Source organism: Diaphorina citri, unplaced genomic scaffold (assembly GCF_000475195.1).
Source record: "Diaphorina citri unplaced genomic scaffold, Diaci psyllid genome assembly version 1.1 scaffold2042, whole genome shotgun sequence".
NCBI classification, from domain to species: domain Eukaryota; kingdom Metazoa; phylum Arthropoda; class Insecta; order Hemiptera; family Psyllidae; genus Diaphorina; species Diaphorina citri.
The window spans coordinates 37,576-55,024 of record NW_007379467.1 but is presented as its reverse complement, the minus strand read 5'-3'; the positions used below and the strand labels follow the sequence as shown (position 1 = coordinate 55,024).

Sequence of the window (17,449 nt, the reverse complement as noted above, 5' to 3'; positions counted from 1 at the left end):
CTTTATGCTAATTCAGACTCGACAATATCACACGCACTATTCATATCCACAGCACTGGTTCACTGACGTAGTCTCATCATTGTACTAAAGAGAGAGGGAGAACTGGTTCTATAGCCTCAAAGTTTACCTGGTCATGAGCAGGCAGCATTGGTTTCATTAGTGATCTCGAGTCTCTGTCATCAACCTCGTCTCCTGAACCTCAAGTCTCAATTTCTCATAGAACTTCGCGTGATTTTACTCGTGCAGAAAATGTTCAAGTTGTGTAGCGCCGCTGTTGGCCTGTTCCTGGCTGTGCAACTGGTTGCTGGAAAGCCAGCTGGAGAGAAGTACACCACCAAGTATGACAACGTCGATCTGGATCAGATCCTGAAGAACGACAGACTGTTCAACAACTACTACAACTGTCTCCTGGACAAGGGCAAGTGCTCACCTGATGGACAGGAACTGAAAAGTGAGTAGCTTACTAGCCAATAGGTAATATTTCATCTATTGAGATAAACCATCTACCTAAATCCAAAATGGGTTCTGAATCCAAATTGACCTTATGTCTCCCACCAGGACACTCCATCTTCTAGTCTATATCGTAGATTCATATAAGCTCAACCAATCCTTTAGAGCTGTTTGCCCCTACACCTAGGCCTGAAAGAGGGCTTTTTGTGTATGGTCTAAATATATTGCTCATAACGTAAAATGCCTAATGTGATAGAATTAAGGCAAGGACCTACAAGCTCAGATTGAAATGTAAATGGCTAAGTAGACTGAGTAGAAACTATAGGTATAAAAAACAATCACCTTTTTTTACACAATCAATTGAACTTTGTCTTTATCGAGCATCGCTTAATGGACAATATCATGAAGGTGAAATAACCGGTCTTATCTGTCCTAAATTTCTGAATCTATTTTATTTATTTATTACACATTTAGCAATTGATTATCAGCCATTAGTGAAAAAAATTTCTGAATCTAATATCAACTTAGAGGGGCCAATCAACACCTTTGCATCTGTCAATATAGTTATTGATTTAACCATTTATGGGATAGGTACTCGTATCTGTTCGTATTGGTATATCCCAGCGTATAAGAAACCCGTTCATTGAATCGACTCTGGAAACTGAGTTGATTCTTTCGTCCTTTTTAGATGGTCATCTAAGGGCCGTACACTCCGTACAGCGTACCTCTGAATATTTTGAAGGTCACATACTGCATCCGAGGCGAACTTTATCCCAAACCGATAAGGTCCGTTCTCTCCCTCCTTTCCTACCCTGTCTTTATTCTCTTTTCAATTTTGGGGACGATAAGAACTCGGTTTTTAGAAGTTTCCTGAATCAATCCTACGGCTCTACAGCTTATCCGATTTAGTTCCCTAGTGTTTTGAGAGTCTCTTGGTGGAAAAGGTTGATTCAAACTTTCGCCCGCCGCGCCGGTCGCAACCCAACCAATCATGAACGCCACAGTATCCTTCTGTTTCAAAAAGAAAATATCAAAATGAGTTTTCATAGTGAATACTCATAGCAACACAACCCCGACCCCAAAGTTGTGACTTTCACTAGAAGTGAATAGCTCATCCCTAAAGGGGATTTAGCTAAAAACGAACAAACAAACAAACAAACAAAACAAAGAAATTAAATTACGAATTTCGTTCTGTTTCAGACAAGCTTCCCGACGCCATCGCCACCGAGTGCAAGAGCTGCTCCGAGAAGCAGAAGGAAGGCTCCAAGAAGATCTTCAAGTACCTCATTGACAACAAGCCAGAACAATGGGCTGAACTAGAGAAGAAGTTCGACCCCAACGGTACATATAAGGCCAAGTACCAGAAGGAGCTGTCAGACCTGAAGGCTGGAAAGCCCGTGAAGATCTAAATGAACTCTTTGTTTCTTCGTCCTGAGAGGAGTGGTGATCCTGCGCCTGGTGAACGAGATAGGCAATATGCAATACCGAGTGATAGTGTTGCCGAAATGTCGTCCAGTCTTTGAAGCTCAGTTCAGAATTTTTGAGCTTAGTCCACGTCGGTGTTGAACTTGTCAACACTTCACCTAAACATCCTTGGGCAGAAACGTGATAAGACGTTTTAGTAGCAAGAAGTACTTCCATATTTTCGTACTTTAGATTTACGTGAGAAATATCAATTATAATGGGTTAATGGGGTATACGCGAGAACAACGTGGGAGCGGTTATTGTCTATCTTACGATCTAGGCGATTTGTTAACCCATCAGATGACCGTGGATCACAAAGGCTTTTCACGGGGACCTAAACATCTAATTTTCTATGTGGATCACATTCTGTGTTGATCACGTCCTCCGGTGTGGACCCAGCTTTGCACTTCCCATGATTTCGATCTATGCGATTTGTTAACCCATCAGATGACCGTGGATCACAAAGGCTTTTCACGGGGATTGATAAAGGGACCTGTAACAACGGAGGTCTTATCGTTCCTGAATTGAAAAGAGCACAAGATGAACCCGCGACCTAGCGCTTACAAGGCAGGCTCGCTACCTTACAATCTAACTAGGTTGGTTCGAAATTCCAAGTGCTCGTCCATAACAATAACCATAGACCTTGGACCATTGGCCCTAGCCTAGACCCTTCTGGACCATCGAGTCTTGCCGAAACCGTCGACCTGCTTTTTTGATACTCTTGAAAATTTTGAGGTCAGAATGTTAACAAAACCATCTACCCTCGCAGAATAAATAGGTACTCTGCTCAATTTCTTCATTTTCAACGAGGCTACTTTGAGACCGCTTACATTCATTAGCATGGTTTGTTTATTTTCTTTTGGGTCCGTTGTAGACGCCAGTAGGTACCTCGTGTTATTGAGACCATTTCATCCAAAATGGGTTAAGAGTAATCTCCAAGATGCAAACTTTAGAAACGTGCATCCCATCATACACATTGACGTCACAGTACTCTTGAACATGACTAGAAATTCCCCATCAAAACTTGATTTTGTTTTCTCAGGTTAAACGTACCTGCGAAATTACTTCGCCCAACTTGGTTTAATAGCATTACAAGTAATTATTAAACCAAACGACAAGTAGTTATTAACCAACTGACGTCAGCAGTACTTGGTTAAGTTGATTGGATATTGTGTTGTTTTGAACTTTGGTCACTCCTATCATTAATCATAGGGTTTGGCAAAGTTCTCTCATATCTGCGCATCAAAGGGGTCAATGGCTCATACCCTAAACATCTAATTTTCTATGTGGATCACATTCTGTGTTGATCACGTCCTCCGGTGTGGACCCAGCTTTGCACTTCCCATGATTTCCCGAAACCATTACGATAACGTTCTGCGCATGAGCTGAAACCTGGTTTTTCTATGGTTATCGGATATTTTATTGGGAAGTGCAAAATCTTACTGTTAGGAGTTATGAGCGATATTTGTTCGGTATGGGTTAGAAAAACAGCTCGTCTACCAGCCTCTTTTGAGAGCTCAATTCGAGAGCTTTTGGTCCCTTTTCGGGGACTATCATTTTTGGTCTGCTTTCTGTGTATTTCTTATGGAGATTTTAGCGATGAAAAATTGATCATACCTATCTCAGGATCGGTTTAGATTTTCGCAAAATCCTTTCTTATTGCACATCTAGACCATAAAAGGAATATTCCTACCAAATTTCAGCTTTGTAGGTGTTGTGGTTCTCGAGATAGAGCGATCAGTGTGTGAACTATGAAATGTGAACTATGAATGGATCTCGTTTTTATAATATAAGACTAGCTGAATTCCGTCGCTTCGCTCCGGAATCCCGCTAGTTCATCCCGAGGCATGGCCTAACTTGTAGAAAAGGCATGGCCGAACTTGTAGAAAATAATAAAAAATACGGTCGCGCTGCGCGCTCCCTATTAGCTGCATAGTTGTCAAACTAAAAACATAAACGAAACTCAAATATTAGGGGAGCGAGGAAAAGTTTTCTCTCCCGCAGTCTCTGTACTCTGTGTATTTCTTATGGAGATTTTAGCGATGAAAAATTGATCATACCTATCTCAGGATCGGTTTAGATTTTCGCAAAATCCTTTCTTATTGCACACCTAGACCATAAAAGGAATATTCCTACCAAATTTCAGCTTTCTAGGTGTTGTGGTTCTCGAGATAGAGCGATCAGTGTGTGAAATGTGAATGGATCTCGTTCTTATAATATAAGATAGGTCCTTACCTACCTATAAACCTTGACCTCAGCACAGAGTCTCAGAGAGGTGATATTAATATACAGTGAAATAATTACGAAATCCTTAACTTTAGATACGAGTACCTATAAAGTATAAAGTTCTACATAAAGGTGGCTCAAGTAGTCATGTTGACTCACAAAAATTTACTACCTGTGCCCTAAATCAGCAAAGTATGGAAAAGTATTTACAATTCCATATTTCGATATGATTCGTCCAAATTCAAAATTCTGCTTTTCCATTGGCTATTACACTTGTAAGATACTTTTCCATACTTTGGTGATTTAGGGCACTGGATGGGACTAGTACTTACGGGACTTTTATCCTCCTTTCAGTGACAAGCTACATATATATATCGTATTCCAGTCAGCTCCCATGGCGTAGTGGTCACTGCGCTCGCTTTGCACGCGGGAGACCCGGGTTCGATTCCCGGCGGGGTCAATAAATTTGTATCATGCAAATGTTTGATTCCGTGACTGGCCGTTACGGGGCCCACTCAGCCTGGTGAGGAAAATGAGTAGCTATGACATATAAATGCGCATAGCGACCGGTGCCAGCATGGTAGATAAACATTGGATTTTAGGATTATTGAGAAATTGGGAAAAATCCTACAATGCTGCAGTGAGCACCAAAGTTGTGAAATAATAACACAAAGAAAGACATTTATTTATTTATTATATCGTATTCCATTATATGACTTTTTTTTGGCTGAACCAATTAGACTCCGCTTTGGACGTAAACACTTGCTCCACAAAGCGGAATCTCACAATCTCATTGTTTTGTTTCACATAATCGAATACGATACTACTCGCCTCACTTTAACCTCATCCAGCCTGAGTAAGGCAGGGAAAAGCCAGCAGTACGAAATTTCCAACCCATCCGTATATTAACCATACGCATCTTCAGTCCTCTGTCGAAAACTGGAGCATTCAAAATTCAAAGTGCTATCCGCTGCTTGCTTCTTCCAACCTTCATTTTTACCAAACTCTCGAGTGACGAATTCTCGATTATATTTGATTGTTTGATTCGACCATTGGAGGTAACGAAACTACCTCTTGTTGGTCACTCTAGCACTTAAAATCTTCTACTATGATTCGTGGGTTTAAATAGCTTTTCTAACAAAAAGGATCTAGGGTAACATCTTATGGACGGAAGTTGAGAGTCAAGAGCCGTATTGGATTGTCCACCTGGAAGTTGAATAAAAAATGATGTTCATGTTTACAAAGCAGTGGTGGATAGCAAGAATATAAGTAAAGTACCTACCTACTTTATTCAGTAAGGAAGTAAGTAAAGACAGCGCTCTCAAGAAAGGAAATAGGTATAAAAGGCTTTTTTCAGTCTGTTCATGAATAACAAACAGTCCTATGCAATAGATACATAGGAGCGACAATTTGAGAAATAAACTTGAAAAGTGGAAACATCAGAGGAGCTGTACCTACTGGGGGATGACGTGTTGTTCTCAAGGGAATCATGTCAAAAGTTAGGACGTTATTTGACGTTGCGTTGTAGCTACCTTATGAATGGGACACATTGTACGGCGACAGTCTAAAATGGGGTGGACAATGTATTCCTTGTGGTACGTTACCCGAAATTACGTTCTTATAGGAACGTACTCCATAAAATAGGTATGTTGAGCTTCAAGACACAATCAATTTATTACAGCTTCAAGACACAACCGACTTCTTGGTGCTGGACCAATACTCTCATACGGGTAAGCAGTTACCTTTATGCTAATTCAGACTCGACAATATCACACGCACTATTCATATCCACAGCACTGGTTCACTGACGTAGTCTCATCATTGTACTAAAGAGAGAGGGAGAACTGGTTCTATAGCCTCAAAGTTTACCTGGTCATGAGCAGGCAGCATTGGTTTCATTAGTGATCTCGAGTCTCTGTCATCAACCTCGTCTCCTGAACCTCAAGTCTCAATTTCTCATAGAACTTCGCGTGATTTTACTCGTGCAGAAAATGTTCAAGTTGTGTAGCGCCGCTGTTGGCCTGTTCCTGGCTGTGCAACTGGTTGCTGGAAAGCCAGCTGGAGAGAAGTACACCACCAAGTATGACAACGTCGATCTGGATCAGATCCTGAAGAACGACAGACTGTTCAACAACTACTACAACTGTCTCCTGGACAAGGGCAAGTGCTCACCTGATGGACAGGAACTGAAAAGTGAGTAGCTTACTAGCCAATAGGTAATATTTCATCTATTGAGATAAACCATCTACCTAAATCCAAAATGGGTTCTGAATCCAAATTGACCTTATGTCTCCCACCAGGACACTCCATCTTCTAGTCTATATCGTAGATTCATATAAGCTCAACCAATCCTTTAGAGCTGTTTGCCCCTACACCTAGGCCTGAAAGAGGGCTTTTTGTGTATGGTCTAAATATATTGCTCATAACGTAAAATGCCTAATGTGATAGAATTAAGGCAAGGACCTACAAGCTCAGATTGAAATGTAAATGGCTAAGTAGACTGAGTAGAAACTATAGGTATAAAAAACAATCACCTTTTTTTACACAATCAATTGAACTTTGTCTTTATCGAGCATCGCTTAATGGACAATATCATGAAGGTGAAATAACCGGTCTTATCTGTCCTAAATTTCTGAATCTATTTTATTTATTTATTACACATTTAGCAATTGATTATCAGCCATTAGTGAAAAAAATTTCTGAATCTAATATCAACTTAGAGGGGCCAATCAACACCTTTGCATCTGTCAATATAGTTATTAATTTAACCATTTATGGGATAGGTACTCGTATCTGTTCGTATTGGTATTGGTATATCCCAGCGTAGGTATAAGAAACCCGTTCATTAAATCGACTCTGAAAACTGAGTTGATTCTTTCGTCTTTTTTAGATGGTCATCTAAGGGCCGTACAGCGTACCTCTGAATATTTTGAAGGTCAAGGCCTACATCAGTTCTCACTTCTCAACAGATCACTGAAGTTAAGAAGCATTGTGCGTGGTTGGTATCTGGACGGCCCAGCTGGGGCAACAACTACTACCGGCTATTTGAGGTGCTCTCAGTCTCTTGAGGAAAATTGATAAGCTAAATGAAAAGGAAAATAAAAGCCTTAGCAGTCATATGTACTCGTATAACCTAAGCTGTTAAACCATTAGTTAAGTACCTCTCACCTGTTGGGGAAAAAAAATCAATCTTAGAGAGTAGGATGAAAAATGGGGTAGTTTTATCGTCTCCACTAATATTCGACTAACTCATCGTTCAAAGATCTAAGCAGCTATAATTATAAATGTAGAAGTATTGGCATCTCCACTAATAATCTACTAAAGCATCCCAGGCCTATTTATAGGAAGAAAGAAGAAAAACTTGTATTGGTATGTACAAGTTTACAAGTACCATTCCTATGTACCTACAAGTTTACAAGTACCTACCTATTAGTTTAAAAAAAAAAAAAAAAAATCGACTAACTCATCGATCAAAGATCTAAGCAGCTATCAACCCAACGATAGACCAAGTAGAATATATCTACGTAGAAGTATTGGCATCTCCACTAATAAACTACTAAAGCATCCCAGGCCTATTTATAGGAAGAAGAAAAACTTGTATTGGTATGTACAAGTTTACAAGTACCATTCCTATGTACAAGTTTACAAGTACCATTCCTATGTACTTACAAGTACCATTCTTATGTACTTATAAGTTTACAAGTACCATTCTTATGTACTTACAAGTACCTACAATGATGATAACAAGTATTAGATTGAGGTATGTGGATGTACCTATCCCTACATTACGCACATAACAAAAGTACCTAATTAATATTGATGATAACAAGTACTAGATTGATGTAGCTACCTATCCCTACATTACGCACATAACAAAAGTACCTAATTAATTATAATCAAATAGATTGATGATAACAAGTACTAGATTGATGTAGCTACCTATCCCTACATTACGCACATAACAAAAGTACCTAATTAATTATAATCAAATACCTGTACTCATTCAAGTGTATCATAAACAACAACAATTTCCAATGAACCATTTGTAATTCCCAAGAAATTCCACTTTTCAACGAAATTGTGCGTTGGATTTTGTTCTCATTAGTTGAACCAGAACGGCAAGCTGCGGCTTTATATTCCGGCGGTATTTCCGCGGAATTTTCCTCAAGGTTAACCGCAATTGGGCCCCATCTTGGGCAGAAACGTGATAAGACGTTTTAGTAGCAAGAAGTACTTCCATATTTTCGTACTTTAGATTTACGTGAGAAATATCAATTATGATGGGTTAATGGGGTATACGCGACCATTACGATAACGTTCTGCGCATGAGCTGAAACCTGGTTTTTCTATGGTTATCGGATATTTTATTGGGAAGTGCAAAATCTTACTGTTAGGAGTTATGAGCGATATTTGTTCGGTATGGGTTAGAAAAACAGCTCGTCTACCAGCCTCTTTTGAGAGCTCAATTCGAGAGCTTTTGGTCCCTTTTCGGGGACTATCATTTTTGGGCTCCCATATTTTGAATCCCATATTGAGTGAGACCCTGAGATAGTGTACATGCCTAGCTTTTGCTCTCATAACCAGAACTGATATTCTTTTTGACTGTTTTTCTATGCTTTTTCTTTTCTCCACCATTTTCCTCGCGGGACAAAATTTTGCCATATTCTGTTGAAAATTTCTCTTTTTTTTTTTCATGTTGTTTTATTTTTTTATTAGGTATAATTTATTTTTCTAATGTGATAAAAATTTAAATTATATGATTGTACAAATAAAACCTATTTTTTTTTCCTCTAAGACCGTTTGTTTTGATTATTTTCATAAACGTGATAGGAAAAAATATTATTCCAGGAAAATTTCAAGTAGCCAATGCAAAGCCTCCAGAGGGCCATTCTGGTTTGTTCTAAATCGGCCAGCCTAGTTAGCTTAGTTATTAGCGCAACTGCCTTGTAAGCGCTAGGCCACGGGTTCGATTCTCACTAAGGGGCAGACTTTATCCTCAAGAGATAAGGGTTTTTCGTGGAACTCCACTTATGAGCCCACTAGCTAGTATGCCACTTGTATTCAAGTTACTTGTAACTTCAACATGCAAGCTATGTGTAAAGTTTGAGAAAACTTCTGGAAATGGAAACTCAACCGTTTCCGTTTCTGTGAATCGTGAAGGCCAAATACCAACTTGCTTTTTCCCGGAAATTTAGGTAAGTGTGTAAGACGCCATACTGAGTGGGAGTATGTTTAATATCTCTCATAGGCAGATGGTCCAGATGGAGTTTTCCCTCCATTTCTGGAAGTCTGAACCACACACCTCTTCCTTCATATCGATTCTTGGGTTCGATTCCCCAAATCGACAAAAGATTGAACTCACATTCCGACTTGCGTATTTCTCTATGTTCATTAGAAGTACATACCTACCCAAACTCTGTTTATTATATTCAGGCTCTAAACAAGATGTCCCACTAGTCCCATGTGGGTTCGAATCCCACAAGGGGCATGATTTTATTAATTATTTCTTTGAGAATTCGACCAAATGATCAGAGAGCACAAAGCGCCAAGACGATGAGGTGGTATACCATGGCACAGTACTCAGGAAATAACACTTTCTATTTCAAAGTATGTACCTACCTCTGTGTAGTGTGTACCTATTATCTTAAAAGTTATTGAGTTCCTACCTTCAGGTCTTTCGGTATCTATTGTGTACCTACAATATGAAATGTATCTTTGTTAAGATAAATTTATCTATCTTGGAGTAATGGAGTAAGGTCACATACTGCATCCGAGGCGAACTTTATCCCAAACCGATAAGGTCCGTTCTCTCCCTCCTTTCCTATCCTGTCTTCATTCTCTTTTCAATTTTGGGGACGATAAGAACTCAGTTTTTAGAAGTTTCCTGAATCAATCCTACGGCTCTACAGCTTATCCGATTTAGTTCCCTAGTGTTTTGAGAGTCTCTTGGTGGAAAAGGTTGATTCAAACTTTCGCCCGCCGCGCCGGTCGCAACCCAACCAATCATGAATGCCACAGTATCCTTCTGTTTCAAAAAGAAAATATCAAAATGAGTTTTCATAGTGAATACTCATAGCAACACAACCCCGACCCCAAAGTTGTGACTTTCACTAGAAGTGAATAGCTCATCCCTAAAGGGTATTTAGCTAATGTATGAGTACTGTAAGCACTGTACCTATAGAGCAGGGGTTTCCAACTAGCGGCCCGCCAGGCCATTTTCGTGGCCCGCGAAGCTTTTTGAGATTTGTATAAAACTTACTTAAATGTAAAAAAAGGCAAAAATCTTCGAACACTTTTTGAAAAATTTCGCCTGCGGCGCTCAAAATTCGATCGGACTGCGTTTATGAAAAAAATGGGGAGCTCCCCTATACATGTGTGGCCCGCGAAGTACCTCCCAATGTTGCATGTGGCCCGCATACACATAGAAGTTGGAAACCCCTGCTATAGAGCCTTTTCTAGGACCTATTCATATCTACCTGTATCTATACTCCCGTGCTAAGCGAAAACGCCGTATGTCAAAACAAGCTGGGCCCGTCTCTTATTTCCGCGGAATTTTCCTCAAGGTTAACCGCAATTGGGCCCCATCTTGGGCAGAAACGTGATAAGACGTTTTAGTAGCAAGAAGTACCAATATTTTCGTACTTTAGATTTACGTGAAAAATATCAATTATGATGGGTTAATGGGGTATACGCGAGAATCTTGGGCAGAAACGTGATAAGACGTTTTAGTAGCAAGAAGTACTTCCATATTTTCGTACTTTAGATTTACGTGAGAAATATCAATTATGATGGGTTAATGGGGTATACGCGAGAATAACGTGGGAGCGGTTATTGTCTATCTTACGATCTATGCGATTTGTTAACCCATCAGATGACCGTGGATCACAAAGGCTTTTCACGGGGATTGATAAAGGGACCTGTAACAACGGAGGTCTTATCGTTCCTGAATTGAAAAGAGCACAAGATGAACCCGCGACCTAGCGCTTACAAGGCAGGCTCGCTACCTTACAATCTAACTAGGTTGGTTCGAAATTCCAAGTGCTCGTCCATAACAATAACCATAGACCTTGGACCATTGGCCCTAGCCTAGACCCTTCTGGACCATCGAGTCTTGCCGAAACCGTCGACCTGCTTTTTTGATACTCTTGAAAATTTTGAGGTCAGAATGTTAACAAAACCATCTACCCTCGCAGAATAAATAGGTACTCTGCTCAATTTCTTCATTTTCAACGAGGCTACTTTGAGACCGCTTACATTCATTAGCATGGTTTGTTTATTTTCTTTTGGGTTGGGGCTAGGGTTGAGGGTAGGGGATCCGTTGTAGACGCCAGTAGGTACCTCGTCATTGAGACCATTTCATCCAAAATGGGTTAAGAGTAATCTCCAAGATGCAAACTTTAGAAACGTGCATCCCATCATACACATTGACGTCACAGTACTCTTGGACATGACTAGAAATTCCCCATCAACAAACACTTGATTTTGTTTTCTCAGGTTAAACGTACCTGCGAAATTACTTCGCCCAACTTGGTTTAATAGCATTACAAGTAATTATTAAACCAAACGACAAGTAGTTATTAACCAACTGACGTCAGCAGTGCTTGGTTAAGTTGATTGGATATTGTGTTGTTTTGAACTTTGGTTACTCCTACCATTAATCATAGGGTTTTGGCAAAGTTCTCTCATATCTGCGCATCAAAGGGGTCAATGGCTCATATTATAAGATTGATAAATGCGTCGCTCATTTTACTCATTTATCATGGGTACCTATTCTTCTTCTTCTCATCCATCAGCACCAACAAGGCTAATGTTGCTGTTGGAGGTGGTGTATTTGTTGTTGTAGTTGTTGCTGCTGCTGGTGGTGGTGGTGGTGTTGTTGTTCTCATTTAGATTTTCGCAAAATCCTTTCTTATTGCACACCTAGACCATAAAAGGAATATTCCTACCAAATTTCAGCTTTCTAGGTGTTGTGGTTCTCGAGATAGAGCGATCAGTGTGTGAAATGTGAATGGATCTCGTTCTTATAATATAAGATAGGTCCTTACCTACCTATAAACCTTGACCTCAGCACAGAGTCTGGTTGTGTTCTTGTTGCTGCTATAATGTGGCTGTTGTTGTTGGTTGTGTGTGTGTGTCTGTGTGTTTTTATGTACTTATAGGTCCTTAGTTCCTTACCTACCTATAAACCTTGACCTCAGCACAGAGTCCCAGAGAGGTGATATTAATATACAGTGAAATAATTACGAAATCCTTAACTTTAGATACGAGTACCTATAAAGTATAAAGTTCTACATAAAGGTGGCTCAAGTAGTCATGTTGACTCACAAAAATTTACTACCTGTGCCCTAAATCAGGAGTACCTATAAAGTATAAAGTTCTACATAAAGGTGGCTCAAGTAGTCATGTTGACTCACAAAAATTTACTACCTGTGCCCTAAATCACCAAAGTATGGAAAAGTATTTACAATTCCATATTTCGATATGATTCGTCCAAATTCAAAATTCTGCTTTTCCATTGGCTATTACACTTGTAAGATACTTTTCCATACTTTGGTGATTTAGGGCACTGGATGGGACTAGTACTTACGGGACTTTTATCCTCCTTTCAGTGACAAGCTACATATATATATCGTATTCCAGTCAGCTCCCATGGCGTAGTGGTCACTGCGCTCGCTTTGCACGCGGGAGACCCGGGTTCGATTCCCGGCGGGGTCAATAAATTTGTATCATGCAAATGTTTGATTCCGTGACTGGCCGTTACGGGGCCCACTCAGCCTGGTGAGGAAAATGAGTAGCTATGACATATAAATGCGCATAGCGACCGGTGCCAGCATGGTAGATAAACATTGGATTTTAGGATTATTGAGAAGGATTATTGAGATATTGGGAAAAATCCTACAATGCTGCAGTGAGCACCAAAGTTGTGAAATAATAACACAAAGAAAGACATTTATTTAGTTATTATATCGTATTCCATTATATGACTTTTTTTGGCCGAACCAATTAGACTCCGCTTTGCACGTAAACACTTGCTCCACAAAGCGGAATCTCACAATCTCATTGGTTCAGCCATGTTTTGTTTCACATAATCGAATACGATACTACTCGCCTCACTGAGAAATTGGGAAAAATCCTACAATGCTGCAGTGAGCACCAAAGTTGTGAAATAATAACACAAAGAAAGACATTTATTTATTTATTATATCGTATTCCATTATATGACTTTTTTTTGGCTGAACCAATTAGACTCCGCTTTGGACGTAAACACTTGCTCCACAAAGCGGAATCTCACAATCTCATTGTTTTGTTTCACATAATCGAATACGATACTACTCGCCTCACTTTAACCTCATCCAGCCTGAGTAAGGCAGGGAAAAGCCAGCAGTACGAAATTTCCAACCCATCCGTATATTAACCATACGCATCTTCAGTCCTCTGTCGAAAACTGGAGCATTCAAAATTCAAAGTGCTATCCGCTGCTTGCTTCTTCCAACCTTCATTTTCACCAAATTCTCGAGTGACGAATTCTCGATCATATTTGATTGTTTGATTCGAGCTAGGGTTTTTCGTGGAACTCCACTTATGAGCCCACTAGCTAGTATGCCACTTGTATTCAAGTTACTTGTAACTTCAACATGCAAGCTATTTTTTTTTTTTTAAGAGGTTTGACAGAGGGAACTGTAACTGCTATGGTCTTATCGTCCCGAAATCGAAGAGAGAAGGAAGACAGGATAGAATAAAGCCAGCCGTTCCGAGAACGAATATTATCCCATCAGGATAAAATCCACCCCGGGCAGGAATCGAACCCGCGGCCTAGCGCTTACAAGGCAGACGTGCCACCAACAAAGCTAACTAGGCTGGCTTGCCTGAATGAGTTGTGGCCAGATTTAGGAGCGCGGTAGCGCTCCTAAATCTGGCAATTTATCATTTAGCGCTTACAAGGCAGACGCACTACCAACTAAGCTAACTAGGCTGGCATGCAAGCTATTTTGTCTGTGTAAAGCTTGAGAAAACTTCTAGAAATGGAAACTCAACCGTTTCCGTTTCTGTGAATCGTGAAGGCCAATTACCAACTTGCTTTTTCCCGGAAATTTAGGTAAGGATGTAAGAAGCCATACTGAGTGGGAGGATGTTTAATATCTCTCATAGGCAGATGGTCCAGATGGAGTTTTCCCTCCATCTCTGGAAGTCTGAACCACACACCTCTTCCTTCATATCGATTCCTGGGTTCGATTCCCCAAATCGACAAAAGATTGAGCTCACATTCCGACTTGCGTATTTCTCTAATGTTCATCAGAAGTACATACCTACCCAAACTCTGTTTATTATATTCAGGCTCTAAGCAAGATGTCCCACTAGTCCCATGTGGGTTCGAATCCCACAAGGAGCATGATTTTATTAATTATTTCTTTGAGACTTCGACCAAATGATCAGAAAGCACAAAGCGCCAAGACGATGAGGTGGTATACAATGGCACAGTACTCAGGAAATAACACTTTCTATTCCAATCACAAAAAGTATGTACCTACCTCTGTGTAGTGTGTACCTAATACCTATTATCTTTAAAGTTATTGAGTTCCTACCTTCAGGTCTTTCGGTATCTATTGTGTACCTACAATATGAAATGTATCTTTGTTGAGATAAATTTATCTATATTGGAGTAATGGAGTAGGTACATGTACCTAATAATGAGCCAACTAATCGTAATAACAAAGTACTCATGTTGATCTTTGGACAACTGGTCTAAATATATTGCTCATAACGTAAAATACCTAATGTGATAGAAATAAGGCAAGGATCTACAAGCTCAGATTGAAATGTGAATCCGGGGCTAAGTAGACTGAGTAGAAACTATGAGTATAAAAAACAATCACCTTTTTTTACACAGTCAATTGAACTTTGTCTTTGTCGAGCATCGCTTAATGGACAATATCATGAAGGTGAAATAACCGGTCTTATCTGTCCTAAATTTCTGAATGTATTTTATTTATTTATTACACATTTAGCAATTGATTATCAGCCATTAGTGAAAAAAATTTCTGAATCTAATATCAACTTAGAGGGGCCAATCAACACCTTTACATCTGTCAATATAGTTATTGATTTAACCATTTATGGGATAGGTACTCGTACCCTTATCAGCCATTAGTGAAAAAAATTTCTGAATCTAATATCAACTTAGAGGGGCCAATCAACACCTTTGCATCTGTCAATATAGTTATTGATTTAACCATTTATGGGATAGGTACTCGTATCTGTTCGTATTGGTATATCCCAGCGTATAAGAAACCCGTTCATTGAATCGACTCTGGAAACTGAGTTGATTCTTTCGTCCTTTTTAGATGGTCATCTAAGGGCCGTACACTCCGTACAGCGTACCTCTGAATATTTTGAAGGTCACATACTAAGGGCCGTACAGCGTACCTCTGAATATTTTGAAGGTCACATACTGCATCCCAGGCGAACTTTATCCCAAACCGATAAGGTCCGTTCTCTCCCTCCTTTCCTACCCTGTCTTTATTCTCTTTTCAATTTTGGGGACGATTTTTAGAAGTTTCCTGAATCAATCCTACGGCTCTACAGCTTATCCGATTTGGTTCCCTAGAGTTTTGATAGTCTCTTGGCGGAAAAGGTTGATTCAAACTTTCGCCCGCCGCGCCGGTCGCAACCCAACCAATCATGAACGCCACAGTATCCTTCTGTTTCAAAAAGAAAATATCAAAATGAGTTTTCATAGTGAATACTCATAGCAACACAACCCCGACCCCAAAGTTGTGACTTTCACTAGAAGTGAATAGCTCATCCCTAAAGGGGATTTAGCTAAAAACGAACAAACAAACAAACAAACAAAACAAAGAAATTAAATTACGAATTTCGTTCTGTTTCAGACAAGCTTCCCGACGCCATCGCCACCGAGTGCAAGAGCTGCTCCGAGAAGCAGAAGGAAGGCTCCAAGAAGATCTTCAAGTACCTCATTGACAACAAGCCAGAACAATGGGCTGAACTAGAGAAGAAGTTCGACCCCAACGGTACATATAAGGCCAAGTACCAGAAGGAGCTGTCAGACCTGAAGGCTGGAAAGCCCGTGAAGATCTAAATGAACTCTTTGTTTCTTCGTCCTGAGAGGAGTGGTGATCCTGCGCCTGGTGAACGAGATAGGCAATATGCAATACCGAGTGATAGTGTTGCCGAAATGTCGTCCAGTCTTTGAAGCTCAGTTCAGAATTTTTGAGCTTAGTCCACGTCGGTGTTGAACTTGTCAACACTTCACCTAAACATCTAATTTTCTATGTGGATCACATTCTGTGTTGATCACGTCCTCCGGTGTGGACCCAGCTTTGCACTTCCCATGATTTCCCGAAACCATTACGATAACGTTCTGCGCATGAGCTGAAACCTGGTTTTTCTATGGTTATCGGATATTTTATTGGGAAGTGCAAAATCTTACTGTTAGGAGTTATGAGCGATATTTGTTCGGTATGGGTTAGAAAAACAGCTCGTCTACCAGCCTCTTTTGAGAGCTCAATTCGAGAGCTTTTGGTCCCTTTTCGGGGACTATCATTTTTGGGCTCCCATATTTTGAATCCCATATTGAGTGAGACCCTGAGATAGTGTACATGCCTAGCTTTTGCTCTCATAACCAGAACTGATATTCTTTTTGACTGTTTTTCTATGCTTTTTCTTTTCTCCACCATTTTCCTCGCGGGACAAAATTTTGCCATATTCTGTTGAAAATTTCTCTTTTTTTTTTTCATGTTGTTTTATTTTTTTATTAGGTATAATTTATTTTTCTAATGTGATAAAAATTTAAATTATATGATTGTACAAATAAAACCTATTTTTTTTTCCTCTAAGACCGTTTGTTTTGATTATTTTCATAAACGTGATAGGAAAAAATATTATTCCAGGAAAATTTCAAGTAGCCAATGCAAAGCCTCCAGAGGGCCATTCTGGTTTGTTCTAAATCGGCCAGCCTAGTTAGCTTAGTTATTAGCGCAACTGCCTTGTAAGCGCTAGGCCACGGGTTCGATTCTCACTAAGGGGCAGACTTTATCCTCAAGAGATAAGGGTTTTTCGTGGAACTCCACTTATGAGCCCACTAGCTAGTATGCCACTTGTATTCAAGTTACTTGTAACTTCAACATGCAAGCTATGTGTAAAGTTTGAGAAAACTTCTGGAAATGGAAACTCAACCGTTTCCGTTTCTGTGAATCGTGAAGGCCAATTACCAACTTGCTTTTTCCCGGAAATTTAGGTAAGGATGTAAGAAGCCATACTGAGTGGGAGGATGTTTAGTATCTCTCATAGG

At 39.9% G+C, this 17,449-nt stretch overlaps 2 protein-coding genes across 2 annotated transcripts; both read left to right on the top strand.

The window, feature by feature from the left end:
* Positions 1–141: 141 nt before the first annotated feature.
* Positions 142–1,955, top strand: LOC103518014 (ejaculatory bulb-specific protein 3-like). The gene is made up of 2 exons (XM_017447660.2): positions 142–451; positions 1,651–1,955. Exons 1-2 carry the CDS (start codon positions 250–252, stop codon positions 1,857–1,859), a joined length of 411 nt encoding a protein of 136 aa, XP_017303149.1. The 5' UTR covers positions 142–249; the 3' UTR covers positions 1,860–1,955.
* A 4,070-nt stretch (positions 1,956–6,025) lies between these two features.
* LOC108253528 (ejaculatory bulb-specific protein 3-like) lies at positions 6,026–16,994 on the top strand. The gene is made up of 2 exons (XM_017447661.2): positions 6,026–6,333; positions 16,029–16,994. The coding sequence occupies exons 1-2, from the start codon at positions 6,132–6,134 to the stop codon at positions 16,235–16,237; spliced, it is 411 nt and encodes a 136-aa protein (XP_017303150.1). The 5' UTR covers positions 6,026–6,131; the 3' UTR covers positions 16,238–16,994.
* Positions 16,995–17,449: the final 455 nt, after the last annotated feature.

Coding starts and splice junctions, on each gene's coding strand:
- LOC108253528 (XM_017447661.2), top strand. CDS start 6,132: ATGTTCAAGTTGTGTAGCGCCGCTGTTGGCCTGTTCCTGGCTGTGCAA. Junction 6,334..16,028: donor TGATGGACAGGAACTGAAAA/GTGAGTAGCTTA, acceptor GTTCTGTTTCAG/ACAAGCTTCCCGACGCCATC.
- LOC103518014 (XM_017447660.2), top strand. CDS start 250: ATGTTCAAGTTGTGTAGCGCCGCTGTTGGCCTGTTCCTGGCTGTGCAA. Junction 452..1,650: donor TGATGGACAGGAACTGAAAA/GTGAGTAGCTTA, acceptor GTTCTGTTTCAG/ACAAGCTTCCCGACGCCATC.